This window comes from Balaenoptera ricei, chromosome 14, assembly GCF_028023285.1.
Source record: "Balaenoptera ricei isolate mBalRic1 chromosome 14, mBalRic1.hap2, whole genome shotgun sequence".
Taxonomy (NCBI): domain Eukaryota; kingdom Metazoa; phylum Chordata; class Mammalia; order Artiodactyla; family Balaenopteridae; genus Balaenoptera; species Balaenoptera ricei.
In genome coordinates, this window is record NC_082652.1 from 16,294,431 (window position 1) to 16,314,332 (window position 19,902).

The following is a 19,902-nucleotide window of genomic DNA, read 5'->3' on the forward strand; positions in this document are numbered from 1 at the left end:
TTATTAGGATGGTTTACAATGCTCTCTATAATCTAGTGTCTGTCTACATCTCCAGATTCTTAGTACTTAAAGCCCTGAATCTACTTTTTGGTTTGTTTTTTTTTTTTTTTTTTGCTACTATCACTGAACATCATGTTACCTCTCTTTGAAATAACTTTCTTACCTCCTTCATCTCACTTTTACTCAAACAGTGCCTCTGACAAGCCTGTCTTGATTTCACCCCCTTCCTCATTGCAGATTTTATGCCCCTTCTGAACTTTTGTAGGACGTTGTGTATACCCATATGATAGTACTTGTTATACTGTATTGTACCGGGGATGGGGATGAAATCCTTTTCATCAGAGTACTTGGTATCTGGAACCCCACATTCAGGAGGTTGCATAGGGCTGTAAAAGTCATCTTAACGTAAAACCATTAATGAACTGACTACTTAGTAATTTAGCCCCTACTCAGATACCCTTCCCCACTTATTCCTGGCATCTATTCTTGCTCATAGTGACTGTGGCTTTGCTAATCTCTTGGTTTTGGAGCAAGATATCTGACCATATAATAATAATAGCAGTTAACAGTCGTGGATCATCAGGCACTTGAAGGTGCTTTATATGAATTAGCTAATTTTAAACCTTGTAACAATACAGTTAAGATTGTTACAGTTTTACAGATGTGGGAAATACAGGGCAGAGAGAAAGAAGTTAGGTGGGTTGTCCAAAATCATACAGTGCAAATACATGGGAAGTTATAGATATTATATATATATAGATGCAAGGTTTCTTGAAGTCAGTGAAAGTGATGTTGAATGTTCCAGTTGTAGGCTGGAACAATAGTCATTGTTCAAGGTGGATCTGACAAAAATTAGAAATGTATAGAAAATTGGTGAGGATGTTGAAAGAGACTGATTTGAATGTGACAGGATTAAGAAGAGCATTTTAAGATTAAATTGATGGTGCTCTCAAATATTTTTTGCAAAAAAGCATTTCTTTATGATTGTGCTGCAAAAATAAAATGGAGAGTGAAGGATGTCATTTTTTCTCCTCTAGTTTTATTGAGCTATAATTGATACATTACATTGTATTAGTTTAAGGTATACAATATAGTGATATATCGCAAAATGATTACCACAATAAGTTTAGTTAAAGTCCATCACCTCACATAGCTACTTTTTTTTTCCTTGTGATGAGAACTATTAACATCTACTCTCTTAGCAACTTTCAAATACACAGTACAGTGTGGTTATCTATAGTCACCATACTGTACATTATATCCCCAGAATTTATTTATCTTTTTATTATATCTTTTTGTTATATTATAAAATTTGATTTTAAAAATTTTGTCCCCCAAATCCTCATCAACCCTTGATGCTCTTTGATTGGCATAGAGTTGTAGTTATATTCTAAATTTTGCAAAATAAAATAAGATGATAAATGTCATCATAATGTTGGGTTTAATAGTTCAGAAGTGTAAATTAAACCTTTTTTTTTTTTTACTATTTACTTTGAAATTTTGTTTCCATTTAAAAGAGATCTTTAAGAAGTTTTTTAAAAAATTTCTGATACTGGTTATCTTTGAATAACTAGGACTTAAAAAAATTATCTATTATCTGTAATTGTCCAACTGTCTCTTCTACTCAATTCTGAACCTCTTGAGGCCTGGAACCACCTATGACTATTATCTCTGGGTGTTATATCTAGTGTTACTGCAGAGTTTAGGTCACTGAGTGTTGAATTAAATGAAATTATGATTGTGAAGACCAGATAGCAACATGGGAAGACAAAATCGGGCGTATGCCATGATTACTACTGTGTAAAATTGTGCTGCAAAAATAAAATGGGGAGTGAAGGATGTCATTTTTTCTCCTCTAGTTTTATTGAGCTATAATTGATACATTACATAATAATGTTATATATACATAATTGATTATGTATACATAATTGATAGTTCACAAACAGTACATTAATCACAGTGGTAGTTTGAGTAGATCATGGGTGGTTTGCATAGTTTGGGTAGGATTATGGATGATATTTATCTAAATCCCCAATTTTTGGTTATGTCTTGTTTCTTTTCTCTTGGAAAAAAGCATATAGAATATAATTTTAAAAGCTCAGTGCATGGAGCTTTTTATTTTAGCTGTTTTTTCTAACTGTAAAAGTAGCTTGTAAAAATTTGGCAAATGGTTTATTTTAATCTCGCTTTTCCAACTTCCAAGAGACTAACATTTTTGCATATTTCCTTCTCTCTTTCTCTGTGAATGTTTTATATACTTGAGATGAACTCTTCATACTAGTTTGAATTCTGTATGTTTTACTGATCATTATTGCATAATTATTTTCCCTTGCTGTTAAAAACTCCTTGTTAACGTTAAATGGCTGTATGGTGTTTCCCTGTGTGGGTGTAACTATAGTTTACGTAATCATCCCCCCATTATTAGTACAGTGAATGTTTTTGTATATAAAGCTTTATCTGCATTTCATATTATTTTCTTCAGATAATTTCATAAAAGAGAAATTACTTTTTCTTTAAGAATATTGATGCATGTAACGTTTTGAATTTTAGTAGGCCAAAAAAGTGTATCATTTTAGTTTGGTTATTAATGAGCAGTTCTTTTTTCAAATATTAGTTGACATCTGTTAGTAGAGTTACATGTGGAAGAAAAATGATGTCAAGAGAAAGCATCTGTCTGGGGTCTTGTAGAGAAAATCCTGTACTGGGAAGGTTGGTGGATTCTAGTTCTTCAAAGTCCATCTCTTCTCAGAATCTAGGATCCTGTGAGATTCCAGACTTCTCTTTAAGACCTGGCAGCTCAAAGTTTGCATCATTTTTGCAGATGCAGGTTTAAGAACTGAGGTAACTATTGAGGGACTGTCTTTTCAGGGAAATTCCCTATTTTGGTTACAGGTGTGTATCTAAAATTTGTTCTCTGCCACCCAACCACATCCTTAGAATAGTTAGGGGAGGTGATGGTGTCAGTTAGTTTTTATTTTTTAGTTTTGAGAAACCCCCATTTGCTGTCAAGGTCCGTGGATAATGCTGTTATATTTTGGTTCTAGGTGATGAGACCGCTGTGTGGCAGGCCCTGACTTTGCTGGAAGAGGGACTAACTCACAGCCCTTCCAATGCTCAATTCAAATTGCTGCTTGTTCGAATCTACTGTATGCTAGGGGCATTTGAACCGGTGGTGGATCTGTATTCCAGCCTTGATGCTAAGCATATCCAGCATGACACCATTGGGTTGGTAGTATATACTCTGAATAATGAGCAGCCAGCTACAACAGTGTGGGGTCCTCATATACGGAACTCTAACATTTTGATTTTAGCAGAAAAGTTGTTCCTGGTATTAAGCTTTGTAGATTAATCACCTGTTATGACCCATTGCAAAGCAGAAAGAGTTTTATCTTTCTCAGCATTTTGTGGTAATTTCAAATTTGTACAATTTAGAAATGGTTAAAAAAAAAAAGTTTTCCCCAGATACAGGTAACAGTTATATACTTTGAACTCTTTTTCTTAGCACACATTGTTTTCAAGTCTTCACTTCTGCCTTGCAGTTGCGGTTCACACTTGTATGTTACATGTTGACCCCAGAGATCCTTTGAATTTGTATTTTGACTATTCTTTGTGATGAATCAAGGTATTTTCTCTGTGTCCTGAAGAGCTGTTTTAGGAAGACAATATTCTGTTCTCTTAACAACTTGTGTTCCATTAATCATCTGAGTGTAAGAAAGCATGGCATAGAGCTTTAGGTCTCCCACAAAACTGAATTAACTTTGCTGTTTTTTAAAATTTGATTCTGTGAATTAGATCATTTCTATGGCCGCATGTTTTAACTTTTCGTATGGCTAGCTGTTTTTCTACCATAGTAATTTGAAGTGTAGTATTTGATACTAGAGGTGGGTAGGTATAACATTTTTTTTTCTTTCCTTCCGACCTAGTTATCATTTGACCCGATACGCCGAATCCCTAGGTCAGTATGCTGCTGCATCCCAGTCCTGTAACTTCGCGCTCAGGTTTTTCCACTCCAACCAGAAAGATGTAAGTGAAAAAAAATTTTATTTTTTAATATGGTCTTGGCCTGCTGAAAGAACATGATTCAGCAGACCCGTCTTCCCTCGGGTCACAAGTACACATATTAAGGTGCACCACACTGTACTCACACGTGCCCTTAGTCTATAGCTTACTGGCCATGGCTGTTAGGTAGAGGTAAGGAGTTTTTGTGGTTGTTTGAAAGGGTATGTTTAATAGAATCCATAAGAAGGTGCATTTAAAACTGGGTATTAGCAGAATACGAAGTGCCTCTTAGGTCTGTGTTTTAATCTCTAAAAGACTTTCTAAGGGTATAAGAAATAGCCCATAAGAGTGTATAGCCTGGGATGCCATATATGATTGTGCGAGAGCAGTTGTTCTCGCTTACTTTTATTGATTTCTGAAGTTTATAACCACCGTGTTCTTTATCAAGAGTATACTTATCTTTTCTTACAATTATAAAATTGACCAAGTTCAGGACACTTTAAGAAACTTAGGTCCGTAGTATGTTTTTTAAAGTAACAATAAATAAGATAGAGCTTTTATGTGCCATAATGAAAGGATGGGATTTGCACCATATTTTTCACTGCAAGCAGATGTGATCTGCACTTGTCAGTTAAGCAGAAGTTATTGTGGAAAAACCATATGGTCTCTACTCAGTCGAGGTATGTAAAACCACCCAGGAACATATGTGGAGATAAGGTGCATCTCTACAGTGGTCACACTACCTGCTTGCTTCTCATGTGCTTCTAAGACTCATCACCTGGAATTTCTCCATGCCAGGTATCTGCCCATAGTGTTCCATTTTTCCTGGTCTAACAGCAACTAAGAAACTTGGCAAGGAAGCTGGTTTCTAAGGTTCTTCTTGGCAAAGCACTCATGAGGATTTTTTTTAAAAACCCTTTTGTAAATATGACTGCTATACCTAATTTATCTTCCATCTAATTCTTTAAGCTTGTGTTAAATAGAAAGCTGGGACAGGGCAAAAGCATTTCTGACCAATAGAATATAGGTTTGTTGTTCTCAGCTTGCAATAATTATATTCTGACACACTTCAGGTCATGGCCTAGAGGGCTGGTGTAGCACGGGGTGGTGATCTTTGCATCATCAGTTGGCTTTTGAGCTCTATCCCTTTCCACCCATGGCTCCACTTCCCAACAGTGATTGTATCTCTGTTCAAACCTCATTTTGTGCCCTAGCTTCCGATCAGGGAGAAACAGAAGTGAGCATCAGCATTTGAACGTATTGCTCAGAAGCTGCTAGCCTGGGTTCACTGTCAGAAGGGCATCTCTAGGACCTTGGTTCTAAAATCTCTTAGCATAAGTGGGCAGTTGAGTTATAAATCTGTGAGTTTTCACTGTATATTCAAGTATCTGTGCTTGAGAAAAACAAATATCGTATATTAATGCATGTATGTTGAATCTGAAAAAATTGGTATAGACTATCTTATTTCCAAAGCAGAAATAGAGACATAGACATGGATACCAAGGGGGAAGGGGGGAGGGTGGGATGAATTGGGAGATTGGGATTGACATATCTACACTATTGATACTATGTATAAAATAGATAACTAATGAGAACCTACTGTATAGCACAGGGAACTCTACTCAGTGCTCTGTGGTGACCTAAATGGGAAGGAAATCCAAAAGAGAGGGGATATATGTATACGTATAGCTGATTCACTTAGCTGTACAGTAGAAACTAACACAACATTGTAAAGCAACTATACTCCAATAAAAATTAAAAAAAAAAAAAAAAAAAGTATCCATGCTTGCCCTTCTCTGTTTTCAAGAAGTTTCACTAACTGAGGAAAAAAATCAAAAGAAAAGTGTATTTCAAATCTCATTTTTCTGGCTCTGATTACTGTGTTTCTAAGGAAGAGGTTAAGTAAACATTTGATGTAGTGAAGAATCCTTTTCAAAGTTTTGTTTCTCAAATAGCTTGATGTGGATGTGGGAGTTAAATAAGGGATTAATCCAAGCCTGGTGTTTGGTTTTACTCCAGTTTTCAATCATCCAGCATTCTAGAAGAACTGTAGTGTTCATGAGTTGGTCAATAAAGGCACATTATTTTATACTAATAAAATCAAGCTTTAATTTTTCTTCCCACAAATACTGTGTCTGAAGAAGTGTTTTGAATACAACACGCACACGCACACACACACACACACACACACACACACACACACACACACCAACCGAAAGTATTGTAATAGGGAAAGGAGATCCCCAGGAGTGATTTGAGAGGGCACGTTGTCCTCAGTGGCTTTTCGTATCTTTGTTTGATATTTTGCTGATGGTTGTGTGTGACAGGAGTGACTAATTCATCTGAATGTACGTGATGCTGAAGCTGATAAAAGTAAGGCATTTTATTAATCTGGGACTAGGACTCTCTGCTTGAAATTTATTTTTATTACTACTAACTAAGAAAACAGCTATTTAATCACATTAAAGTAGATAATTGGTGAGAGAGCATGGAGGGGGCTAAGTCCTGGAGGTAAAAGCAAAACACAGTACAGCAAGGAAAACATACCTTAAACCGTAATGCCCAGCCCAAGTCCCAGAATAGGAAAATGGAGACTGTGGTGTGGACTGTTTCCTACAGGAGTTTGAAGCTAAGAAAGATCATGATTGTAGTGTTATACTGTATGTGTTAAACCTTCTGATAGTATTAGAAATACGTCTCTGGAAAGCTAAAGCTCTATGCTCTACATCTTTTATTCTTGGTAGTTTTTGGCACCCCCAGATGGTTTTTCCTTGAGTGACTGATGTATTTCAATTACCAACTAGCTCTTTGAAAGAACATCTACTCCTTAAATGGAAAATCTGCTTTGTAAGGCTTTGTGCTGTGGGATTGAAAGTTGTATTTGGACGTCGATGTAGTGGTTTTCTTTTTGGAAAGGTCGTTGTCTGCTGTCATCTTATTTGGAATAGAGTTTTATAATATAAAAACTAGAGTTTAGATTTACATATCTCCAAAAGTAACTTACATGTTCATACTTTTAAAAAAAATTGCCTTTGCAAGTGTCTATTTTAGGTATTCATGAAGATCATTATTCAAGGGTTTGATGTCCATGTATTTCGCTAATTTTTACAGTGACCAGGGTTCATTTCAGGAATCCATATGGGATCTCAATAGCCTCATTGGTGCATAAATGAGTAGAAATGTGTACAGACAACATTCTCTGATATTCAGAAGTCTTTAAAGTACCCATGGCTTCCAGTTTTGCCTGCAGTTCCAATAGGTCGTTGTTTCTTCAAACCATGGTGCTTCCTCAGTCTGTCCTATTGGTAGCTGCCCAGGCCCTTTTCTAGCTCTGCAGTGATACTTTACTGCAGTATTAAAGGAGGACTATCTTAAAAAAAGAAGCCAGAGAACTATAGTTGCCTTCTTAGTTTGTTAAAGGACTGCATTCCTTTTTTGTGGCCCCTTATTTTTCTCTTGCCTTTTTTCTAAAGTGGTATTCCATGGACCACTCAGAAGTTAAAACTTCCTCTACACTTGGTAAGGCTGAGTTCTTTCCTTTAGTCATAGCATATTTTGGAACTGTAATTAATAAATTTGATTGGAATCACCAAAGTCAAATTTTTATCCTGATTAGTTGCTGGATCATATGTTCCTAACCAGCCGTTTTTTTCAAACTGTAAGGTCCTATTGCAAGGGCTGATGGTAAACCTTGCTATGTTTTCCAAACCAAGAGGCCATTGGATAGGCATATGTGTTTAGGGTATCCTGGCCTCTTCTTGACTGAGCGTATCACTGCCCTTTAATCAAGCTAGAAGGTACACTTGAGCTTTTTCAGATAGTCCTTCTTTAAACCTGCAGGATCACAAGTAATCTTTTTAATTTTCTTGTGTCCGTCCGTCTTTAATTTCTCCAGATACTGCAGGCAAACAGCTCGCCGAGGTGTCCCATGGGGGTTTAAAAGCCGCATCGAATGCAGTTGAATTAGCGCCCGTGGCGCAATCCCGCGGCCTGAAATGAACCCTGCGAGGCTGTGTATCAGAGGGTATGTTGTTGACTATTGGCCTATTTTCCTATTGGGCAAATTATTCGGTCATAATGGAGATGGGGGCAGAGCTGACTGAGGCTGTGCAAAAAGACTGTCTTTTCTAGAAAGGATCTTTGGGGGCAGACATCAACTTTGAGTTTAGTACTTTACTTAGCCCAAAAGGGTGCCCTTCTGACTTCCGATGCTGATGGCGTAGGCCCACACCCATGAAATGTTCTTCCCTGAGATTTTCTTCTGTTGTGCCAGAATTTCTGTTTAGGATTCTTTATCTTGCCTCTGTTCATGTTTCTTCTGTATATATGTATTAATCTAATTAAAGCACGTGGTGTATGTTATGGGATTTTCTAGCATAGTAGTTTGGATGGACAGGTAACATCCTGTTACCTGTTTGGATGGACAGGTAACATTTTTGCATTTTCTGTCCTCAGAATGGATGATGACATGAATTTTTATAGGTCTTTTGTTTGGTGTCTTCTATCTTGATGCAATGCACATATTCCTATGTTTGTGATATATTATTCAGAAGTAAACAAAACCAAGGAGCAGCCTGTCTTTTTTCTGAAGGACAGTAATTTTTATTTGTGGTGGTGGTGGTATGGTTATATTATTCTGGTGTTTTGGGAACCTTTGTATAAAACAAAGTTTATCTTAGATGCAGAAAAACATGGAGTAATATCCCTTCCACATGGCACTAACCAAAACCTTGACTGATGTGGTATAACAAAACCTTCAGTCCTGTTGAAATGAACATAACTGCTAGGAGAAAGTCTACGTGGTGGTAGCAGCAGCTAAATATTATTAGTAGTAATATTAGTGAAGAAGACATTTGACTCCAGTATAGGATAGAAGAAAAATATCATTTTTAAAAGCTGATATTCTATTTGGTGACCAAGAACTTTAAAGATTAGATTCAACATCTTAATTTTAGTTTGAGTGTTGTTTTGTTTTGTCTGGCAAGGTTTGTCTTCGTTGCCTGACATGTGAAATGTTTATACCAAGGTGATGTCTTTCCTTCCCAGACCTCAGAATATATTATTCAAGCTTACAAATATGGTGCATTTGAGAAGATCCCAGAGTTTATCGCTTTTAGGAACAGGCTGAATAATTCTCTTCATTTTGCACAAGTCCGTATTGAACGGATGTTGTTAGACCTTCTACTTGAAGCAAATGTGTAAGTATTGCGCAAGAGCTAATAAGGAACTAAGAGATTAGATCAGATGCTGAGAGCCATTAATGGGCCTCATGGGTGTCATTAGCAGGCTTAAACTAAAGAAAAATGGGAAAGAAAAATGTAGGAGGGAACAGGGAAGAAAGGGGAAGGTGCCTGTCATGGGGAATGATAGGGTACTGCCAGCACCATCCCAGGTTCCATACGGAAACCAGCTAGGCCGTGGTCATCATCCCTGGGCCATATTATGTTTACAAGCTTCCCCATACCCTGCAAACATGGGATTTCAGGAATTAATGCTGATGAACTTTATTTTGGTTGGGCCTCCAGATGCCTTTCTTTTGCTGTGTAGCAGGCCAGAACCATTGCTTGGTTGTATTCACGTTATATGAGCTTTTACTTCCTAATATTAAAGCCTTCCTTTCTTCACTCTTTCCTTTTCTCTCTTTCTAGTAAAACAAAGTCTTGGCTAACATGTTTTCATGACTATTTTATTATTGAATAATACTTAAATAAATTTTCATTATCACAGATCAACCAGCTTAGCAGAAAGTATAAAGTCAATGAATCTTCGGCCAGAAGAAGATGACATTCCATGGGAAGCCTTGCGAGACAACAGAGACTTAAATGTTTTCTTTAGCTGGGATCCAAAAGACAGGTAACTTGAATTTAACCCCAAGCAATTTATTTTTAAAGAATCAAGATGAATTTAAGAGTTTTATATATTATATTATATATTACGTATATATAATAACATTTTTTATTATAGGGATCAGAAAATATAGGTAAGCCAAAGGAAGAAAAGAAAACCTCACCCCTATGTTGAGATTACTGGTTAATCTAAAAGTTAATTCCTCCTTCACAGCATACATGAAAACGGATTCCAGATGGATTAAAGATTATATGTTAAAACTTAGAAGAAAATATAAAAAATATTTTTAAATGGTTGGGAAAGTCTTTCTCAGCATTACATCAGATCTGGAAACAAAGGATTTGACCTCTAAATATTAGTCTTCTATATAGAAGTAAATTTGTTAACAAGTTCTAGAGGTATCTGGTAAATTAGTAAATTTCTTCATATATATTAATATGCTTCACATATACAGAGAATTGGTGAATTGGTCAATTCATATAAATATCCTTCACATATACAGAGAACTCAATAAATCAATAAGAAGAAGATAAATGAAAAACAAATGGGGCAAAGGGTTTAATAGGAAATCAAAGAAATGTACTTTACAGCAATAAAGATTTGTATTTTAATCTATCAGACGAAGATTTAACCTATCACATAAAAAAAGATTAATCCTTGTTCTCAGCTAGGTTATGGGAAAGTGGTTGTTGTGAGTTTACATGGCAGTAAAACTTTATATAACCTTCCTATAGGGAATTTTAGTTATATGTATCAAGATTGAAAAGGCTGTGTACCATTTAATTCAGCAGAACCACTTCTAGGAAAGTGGAAACTAAGGAATAAGTGCACAAGTATGCAGAGACATGTATACAAGGTAGTTCTGAATATGCTGTAATTTGGGGGCTGCCAAGACTACATTCAGTGATTTGCCAGGACTCATGGGATTCTACATGTAGTTGGACTCACAACTAAGTTTTTTTTATAACAAAAGGATACATGACAGGATCAGCAAAGGGAAAGACATACAGGTGGAGTTTGGAAAACTCCATGCACAGACTTCCGGTGTTCTTGCCCTCCTACGAAGGAATATACTGAGTGTGCTCCTTTCTCCAGCAGCAAAAAATGTGGTATTTCTGTGCAATATTTCTGCCCAGAGAAGCCCATTAAAGATTTGGTGCCCAAGGTTTTCATCGGCTGGTGATGTAGGCACCCTCAGTCTAGCTTGTACCAACATTTCAGACTCCCAGAAGGAAAGCACTGTTCACCCTTAACCACATAATTTGTATGAACAGTCTAGGCAGGTGAGCCACTCTTGTCATTTAGGGAATGGTTGGCCTGCTTGGTTCCCAGACATCAGGCAAGGGCCAACCTTGCAAGTAGACCCTTCTGAAGATAATAGCCTCAGGGTTGCTATGTTAACTTTTTTTTTTTAAAGAATATTTGGTGGGGGGATTTTTTATTCATTTGTTTGTTTGTTTTTATTTTTGACTGTATTGGGTCTTTGTTGCTGTGTGTGGGCTTTCTCTAGTTGCGGTGAGTGGGGGCTACTCTTTGTTGCAGTGAGTAGGCTTCTCACTGTCGTGGCTTCTCTTGTTGCGGAGCACAGGCTTTAGGCACGCAGGCCTCAGTAGTTGTGGCACGTAGGCTCAGTAGTTGTGGCTCGCGGGCTCTAGAGCACAGGTTCAGTAGTTGTGGTGCACAGGCTTAGTTGCTCTGCGGCATGTGGGATCTTCCCGGGCCAGGGATCGAACCCATGTCCCTTGCATTGGCAGGCAGATTCTTAACCACTGCACCACCAGGCAAGCCCTATGTTAACTGTTTTCTGTACACACTGTCATAAAAGATGCAGTTTGCAAAATAGTATAAACACTGTGAACCCATTTTATCTGTTTAAAGTATATTACATAAATATTTGTAGTTCATTTTCGTACATCGTATTGCAAAAGTCTGAAAGGATCTATACCAAGCATGTTAATATTGTGGGTTCTCCATCAGTAGTAGCGTTGTAGTTATGACTTGTTGACATTTCCGTTATAAACTTTAATTTTGAATTGTTTATGCAAAATAACTGGATTTATGTTGTATTAGGCTGAAAGTTGACAATTTTGGCTACCATTTTTGGATTTTGACTTAGATTCATTATGCATATCAGAATCTTTTTTTTTAATAAGAGCATGGAAAAACATTTGTTGTAAACTGCTCTTTAACAAAGAATATTTAGGTTTTTTACACAAAGTTTGACTGGCAGTTAATAGTGTGAAGCAGATCATATTTGTATTGATTGAAAAATGAAACTTAGAAACTTAGATTTTAAAAGTAGTGACAGTGCTTAGCTTACTATTATTTATCATTTGAATCATTTAAATTTAGTGAGAATATTAATTGAGAATGTTTTTCTTTCTAATTTTTATACTCTGTAAATCATGGCCTTAAAAATAATAATGCATAATGAAACAATTCCAACATGAAGAGTGTTTTTTACTTTTGTTACATAAAAATAATTTGAGTGCTTACTTAATATACCTTGAGTGGTTATCTAGTAAATCACTAAATAGATGGTATCACTCAACAAATAATGTTATTATTTTCTGAAGGAATAAAGATTTCCAGTCATTAAACAAAAACTAAATAATCAAGTGTTCTGTATCAGGAATTATAAATATGCCTTTCCAAGATCATTTTTAAATTATTTTATTTATTTATTTATTTATTTATTTATTTATTTATTTATTGGGCTGTGTTGGTTCTTCGTTTCTGTGCGAGGGCTTCCTCTAGCTGCGGCAAGCGGGGGTCACTCTTCATCGTGGTGCGCGGGCCTCTCACTATCATGGCCTCTCTTGTTGCGGAGCACAGGCTCCAGACGCGCAGGCTCAGTAATTGTGGCTCACGGGCATAGTTGCTCCGCAGCATTTGAGATCTTCCTGGACCAGGGCTTGAACCCGTGTCCCCTGCATTGGCAGGCAGATTCTCAACCACTGCGCCACCAGGGAAGCCCCCAAGAATATTTTTATGTGTCATTTTTACCCTGAAAGTTTTAACTAATCGAAGTGATGGTTTAAAATAAATTTTAGAAAACTTAGGATAGCATGGATTCTGTTCCTATAACAGAATCTCAGTGGAATGTTTTTCCCAAGACTAATACAAATTTAATCTGATTTTTTAAGACTTTGTTAGCTTCCATTTAAATGATAGTATAGGGACTTCCCCGGAAATCCCGTCCAGTGGTTAAGACTCCACCTTCCAATGCAGGGGGTGTGGGTTTGATCCCTGGTCAGGGAACTAGGATCCCACATGCCGCGGGGTGCAGCCAAAAATTAAAAAAAAAAAAAAAAAAGATAGTACAAGCATATACTCTTTGGTAGCATTTTTTATTCTTCAGACAAACGGAAGTGATTTTAATAAGGCTTAATAATATTTAATGGCAACCTTCTGTTCTATTTTAAAAATCTAGTCTTTTGACCACTTTGACTTTTTAAATACATGACATCTTTACCAAGTGCACTGAAGGTCTATTATAGGGAGAACTGGTTGGGAGACAATAAAAGTTTTTATTGTAAGTCATTCATTTAGTTAAAAAACATTGCAAATACTGCATGTTGTTATTTATATAAAATCAGAAAAAGGACATTCTTATCAAGTTCCAAAATTTGTATATACTTTTAGGTCATAAGAGTTAATAGTTTTATTTATGACTTTGTAGATTATGTTATTTATGTGTGAAACAAAGCAGGAAAATATATTGAGAAAGAATTATATTTATGGAGGAGTTTTTTAATGTGTTACATTTCTTAAATGTGAACATATATTTCTTTTTTTTTTTAACATTTTTATTGGAGTATAATTGCTTTACAATGGTGTGTTAGTTTCTGCTTTATAGCCAAGTGAATCAGTTATACATATACATATGTTCCCATATCTCTTCCCTCTTGCGTCTCCCTCCCTCCCACCCTCCCTATCCCACCCCTCTAGGTGGTCACAAACCACCGAGCTGATCTCCCTGTGCTATGCGGCCGCTTCCCACTAGCTATCTATTGTACGTTTGGTAGTGTATATATGTCCATGCCACTCTCTCACTTTGTCCCAGCTTACCCTTCCCCCTCCCCATATCCTCAAGTCCATTCTCTAGTAGGTCTGTGTCTTTATTCCCGTCTTACCCCTAGGTTCTTCATGACCTTTTTTTTTTTTTTCTTAGATTCCATATATATGTGTTAGCATACGGTATTTGTTTTTCTCTTTCTGACTTACTTCACTCTGTATGACAGACTCTAGGTCCATCCACCTCACCACTTAATGCGTACTTAAGTAATGTTTAAGGAAACCAAAGTAATGCATTGTTGTGCATGTTGGCAGTGTCAAAAATAAAACCATTTTGGTGGTTAAAAAAAAAATATTGTGGGTTCTTGGTTATCAGGGCCCGTTTTCCTTTTATTTTTTTACTTTTCTGTCATTTGAATTTTTTGTATTATGTATTTTATCATCAGAAAAATGAATCTCACCTAAGGGGAAAACGACCTGTTAGGTAGGTTATCTTCCCCATTTTATGGATACCGAAATGGGGACTTGGACTGTTTTGGTTTGTCCAAGATCATTCAGCTATTAAATGAAAGCTGGGACCATTCAAAGGCGTCTTGACTGATGAAAGTGAACTTTGAAAGCTTTAAAGTTAACATGAATAAAATGGATGGTTTGCGGATGTTTCTTTTTAAGGGATGTTTCTGAAGAACATAAGAAACTTTCCTTGGAGGAGGAGACAATGTGGTTAAGAATCCGTTCCTTAACCTTGAGGCTGATCAGTGGACTTCCAAGTCTTAACCATTCTGTTGGGCCAGAGAACTCAGAGAAGACCACTGAGAATGGAGTATCCTCCCGGATTGATATTTTCCGTTTGCTCCTTCAACAGCTGGAGGTGGCCCTGGAGACGGGAAAGCGATTTATTGAGAAGGACATTCAGGTATCATCAGTGCGTATTTATAATCAAAGCTGCAATAATATGTGACTGTCTTTTTGAAAATAGGAATTGGGATGGGTGAGTAGTAAAGAACAGTATTTTGTCCCACTTTATGGCATCTACAGGAAAAAGACAAACTTTTTAAACTTGGGGAATTGCAGAGGCTTCCTCAATATCCAAATTGGATAGTGAGGAAAAGCAAAATAGCTTTTTTGTGATGGTAAACTTTTTAATACCTGTCAACAAATTAATACAGCGTTTCTGTTTTCATCATAATGATTTGGTTATTATTAGCTTGCTGATCAATGCTTTGTAACTTAATCATGGAGATAGATTTTTATCCAGTTCCTTGTTTTCTCATTTTGTATTTTATGAATTTAAATTTCAGTGCATTTAAAGAACATTTAAAGAACTTTTTTTCCTTTCCAGTATCCTTTCCTTGGTCCTGTACCTACCAGAATGGCTGGATTCTTTAATTCTGGCTGTTCTCAGTGTCAGACCAGCTCTTTTTATCTTGTTAGTGATATTTATGAGCTGGACATCAATGGTTTAGGTAAGTGTATATTTGCATGAGTATATTTACAGGGTCTTTGTCACTGAAAACTTAGTAAATGCAACAAAATATCTATAACCTCACATATTTGGAAAAATTTGGAGGAGATGGGAGCTGGAAGCTGTTCTAGAATGTCTGGTTTGCTATACAAGAAAGTCCATTAAACAGTTTACAAAATAATGTTTAGAAGCTTAACTCCGTTCCATATTTTTTTTTTAATCTGCCCTGCTGCGCCCCCCACACCCTGCCCCCGCACCTCTAAATGCCACTCACTCCCTTTCCCTCATTTTCCCACTTTTGTTTTAAGTCTGTTCCATATTTAAAATCATTTTTTAGGGCCAAAAGTTGAAGAAATCCTTGATTTGTTGAAATATTGTTGGATTTCAAGTTGAATTCTTTTCATTCATTCATTTAAAAATTTTTTAAAAATTGAAGTATAGTTGAATTACAATGTTATGTTAGTTTCTGGTGTACAGCAAAGTGATTCAATTATACCTGTATATATATACATGTATTTTCATATTCTTTTCCGTTCTGGTTTATGATAGGATATTGAATATAGTTCCCTGTGCTATACAGTAGGACCTTGTTGTTTATCTGTTTTATGTATAGTAGTTTGTATCTGCTAATCCCAAACTCCTAATTTATCCCTCCCCCATCCCCTTTCCCCTTTGATAACCATAAATTTGTTTTCTATGTCTATGAGTCTGTTTCTGTTTTATAAATAACTTCATTTGTATCAGATTAAATTCTTTACTTAAAAATGAAGGCCTAGGGACTTCCCTGGTGGTCCAGTGGGTAAGACTCCGCGCTCCCAGTGCAGGGGGCCGGGGTTTGATCCCTGGTTGGGGAACTAGATCCCGCATGCATGCCGCAACTAAGAGTTTGCATGCCACAACTAAGAAGTCTGCATGCTGCAACTAAAGATCCCGCATGCCACAACAAAGACCTGGTGCGGCCAAAATAAATAAATAAATATTAAAAAAAAGAAAGAAGAAGCCCTAAACTTTGTAGAGAAAAGATTTTTTTCTGAGCTGTCAGCCCAGCGAGAGTCACAAATACCATATAGGTCATGTTTTTTTGTTTGTGTTTTGTTTTTCCCAAGTCATAAGGTTTGTGGATCCTGTCATTTAGAGTATTTGAAACACGTAGATTTCTGGTCCTGCTAGAGAATCTTAGGTAGTGCTTTTGGCAGAACGGTAATTAATACCTTTCTTTGCCTTTTTTCTTTCCCTTTCTCTTTCCTTTTCTCCTTTTCTTGTCCTTCATCTTTCTCTCAGTAATGGAATTTAGAGGCCTGTGGGTCTTAAGAGAAAAGAAAATGTCCTTGCCTATGCTTCCAGGTATTGGTCTTGCTTCTTTATCTTACTAAAAATTGAATTGAAAGTTTTTCATTGTGTTTCAATTTTAGAGGATACAATGGAGATCCAGGAGCGAGTAGAGAATAGTCTTAAGTCTTTACTAGAACAGTTAAAAGGTAAGTGGTCTTACTGTGGATTCCCATATTGTATCTGATTGTCTGACAATAGCTCTTTTTTCATAGAAACTTGTAAGAGGTTTTGAAAACTAATAATGCACACATTTTGGTATTTTTAAAGACTTTGTTTCTAACTTTAAAAAGTTGTGATTACAAAAGTAGTAGACACCTATTGTAAAACAGTACACAAGTGGGTATGGTCTTTTCCCCTTCCCAGCCCCATTCCTGCAGAGGTAAGTAGGTATGTGCTGTTGAGTCTGTATTTCTACATACCACCAAACAGTCATACATGTGTGTATGGAAATACATAGTAGTGATTTTTTAAAAAAATATATCAGAGGGTATAATACATGCTTTTCTGGCTTTAATTGTTTGTTATCTTGGACATTTTACCATGTCAGTTATATACACACCCCATTTGTTTTAAGGGCTGCATAATATTCCACAGTATTGTATCAGTGTACCAGATTTATTTATATGCTCTGAGTACATAATATATTATGCATAACAATGCTGACATAAATATCTTGGGACACAATTGTTTGGGTACTTATTTGAGTATTTCCTTGGAGTTAAATTCCTAGCAATGAAATTATTTGGTAAAGAATATACATATGCGTTTTCTTTTAACTCTCTGAAATACTTTAAAAAATTATTATTATTTTATTTAACTATAGTTGATTTACAATACTGTGTTAGTTTCAGGTGTACAGCTTCAGATTCTTTTCCATTATAGATTATTGTGCATTTTAAATCTATAAGGGTCTTTCTTTTTAGGAGCCTAAAAAGTCTTTTATTTTGTTGCTCAAATGAAGACTGAGAATTAAAAGATGATCAAGATTATGAGAATAAACCTGGTATTTGTTATGAAGGTTCATTTCTACCATGCACATTGGTCTTTTAGTCTATAATGGCACAAGTTCTTTTTTTTTTTTTTTTTTTTTTTGGCACAAGTTCTTTTAAACCATCCACTTGAAGTCTTATTTTTATTGTGCCAATGGCCTATCTGTGGAAAGGTGTAGCTGGTGTTTATTTATTTTTTAAACAGTTATCCCATATTTTATTTTATTTATTTATTTGTTCGCGCTGGGTCTTAGTTGCGGCAGGCAGCCTCCTTAGTTGTGGCTCGCAGGCTCCTTAGTTGCAGCACGTGGGCTTCCTTAGTTGTGGCATGTGAACTCTTAATTGCGGCATGTATGTGGGATCTAGTTCCCTGACCATGGATTAACCCAGGCCACCTGCACTGGAAGCGTGGAGTCTTAACCACTGGACCACCAGGGAAGTCCCCGTAGCTGGTGTTTAGACCCTAGAATATATAATTTATAAGTCTGCCTTTTATGTTTTGAAGACAATAGAGCAGTAGTCATGTGGCTTTTTAAAGAGCTTAAAATAGGGCTTCCCTGGTGGCACAATGGTTGGGAGTCTGCCTGCCAATGCAGGGGACACGGGTTCAAGCCCTGGTCCAGGAAGATCCCACATGCCGCGGAGCAGCTAAGCCCGTGAGCCACAACTGCTGAGCCTGCGCTCTAGGGCCCACGAGCCACAACTACTGAGCCCACGTGCCACAACTACTGAAACCCGCGTGCCTAGAGTCTGTGCTCCGCAACAAGAGAAGCCACTGCAATGAGAAGCCTGCGCACCACAACGAAGAGTAGTCCCTGTTCGCCACAACTAGAGAAAGCCTGTGGGCAGCAACAAAGACCCAATGCAGCCAAAAACAATAAATAAATAAAATAAATAAACTTAAAAAAAATAAATAAAGAGCTTAAAATAGATATTCTTTGGTGTTTGTTTCATTGGGGTGGGGGAGCTTTCTGGATTAAATCTTTATATTTGCTTATTCTTTATTAGATTGTGCATTGTGTTCCTAAAAATAACATTGAAACAAAAGCTGAATAAAACCATAAAATATTTTTCTGTTTTCAGATGTCTTCAGTAAATGTAAAGGTGATCTTTTAGAAGTTAAAGATGGTAACTTGAAAACACATCCTACTCTTTTAGAAAATCTAGTCTTCTTGGTTGAGGTATGTTTTTGTTCTCTTTGTGAAAAACTCAATTTTCCTTAATTGTATGCAGGATTAATTTTTCAAAAATGAACAGGTAATAGGCACCTTATGCCTGTAATTTAACCCCTCGCTCCCACCTTTTGTTAATTGAAAAGCAATTTCAATTTTCTGAACTAATTCCTTCCAAGGATATCGGGAGAATTTCATTCATAATGCTAGGGTAAAACTTCTTGAAATTTGCTTTACAAATCTCTTAAAGATTCCTCAGATTCACTGCAAATCTAGCTCTCTTCTGTTCATTTTCCTTTTTGACTCAACTATTATGTAGTTTAAGTTAATTTGCCAGCTTTCTAAATTTGTTGCTGCTGTTCACTAATTGCTGAGATTCTGCATTATGAAGGAGAATCCAGGAGCTGATGTAGCAAAACACTTTTTTTCTTTTAGCCAGAGAGAGAAAGAAGAGGATCACAACACTCATAATCCATTATCTTTTTTCCGTTTATTTTGTCACATGTTTGTTTACTTTCTTTTTCTACTAGTCTGTAAGCTTCCTGAAGGCAATATTTTCTGTTTTGGTGACATTTTAAGTGCCTAAGAGATACTTAATGAGTGAATGAGAAATAATTGCATGTATATATGTACATGCATACACTGTAGCATAGGTGAAGACGTGTAAACACCTAACTTAATTCAAAGGAGAATATGTGCTGACCAACTGGGGAGATTTCTTCATATACAATTTAAGGTTTGCAGGTGAGGCAGTATCTTATCTGGATGGAGAGGTGGGTGGGGAGAGGCATATTTTACAGAACCTTTGGATTCCATACCTAGGAATTTGGACTTTTCACTTCAGTGAAAAGGATGTTAATGGATCCCCATCTCCTGCAAGGAAGTGAAAGAAAATTGGACTGAGTAGAGCAGGTGTCCTGAACCCCCAGGCCACGGACTGTTAACCAGTCTGTTAACAGACTGTTAGGAACTGGGCTGTACAGCAGGAGGTGAGCAGCAGGTGAGCGAAGCTTCATCTGTGTTTACAACCGCTCCCCATCACTTGCATTACCACCTGAGCTCTGCCTCCTGTCAGATCAGC

The 19,902-nt window shown here is 36.7% G+C and overlaps 1 protein-coding gene across 2 annotated transcripts in view; it reads left to right on the forward strand.

Moving 5' to 3' along the window:
• The window catches only part of NAA25 (N-alpha-acetyltransferase 25, NatB auxiliary subunit), a 73,943-nt gene that overhangs the window by 39,364 nt on the left and 14,677 nt on the right, over positions 1 to 19,902 (forward strand). For both annotated transcript variants that reach the window (XM_059894987.1, XM_059894988.1), the window contains exons 14-21: positions 3,045 to 3,225; positions 3,924 to 4,023; positions 9,046 to 9,197; positions 9,727 to 9,852; positions 14,536 to 14,779; positions 15,206 to 15,329; positions 16,741 to 16,806; positions 18,733 to 18,830. In XM_059894987.1, coding sequence (XP_059750970.1) covers positions 3,045 to 3,225; positions 3,924 to 4,023; positions 9,046 to 9,197; positions 9,727 to 9,852; positions 14,536 to 14,779; positions 15,206 to 15,329; positions 16,741 to 16,806; positions 18,733 to 18,830 — 1,091 coding nt within the window. The remainder of the gene's footprint in view (positions 1 to 3,044; positions 3,226 to 3,923; positions 4,024 to 9,045; positions 9,198 to 9,726; positions 9,853 to 14,535; positions 14,780 to 15,205; positions 15,330 to 16,740; positions 16,807 to 18,732; positions 18,831 to 19,902) is intronic.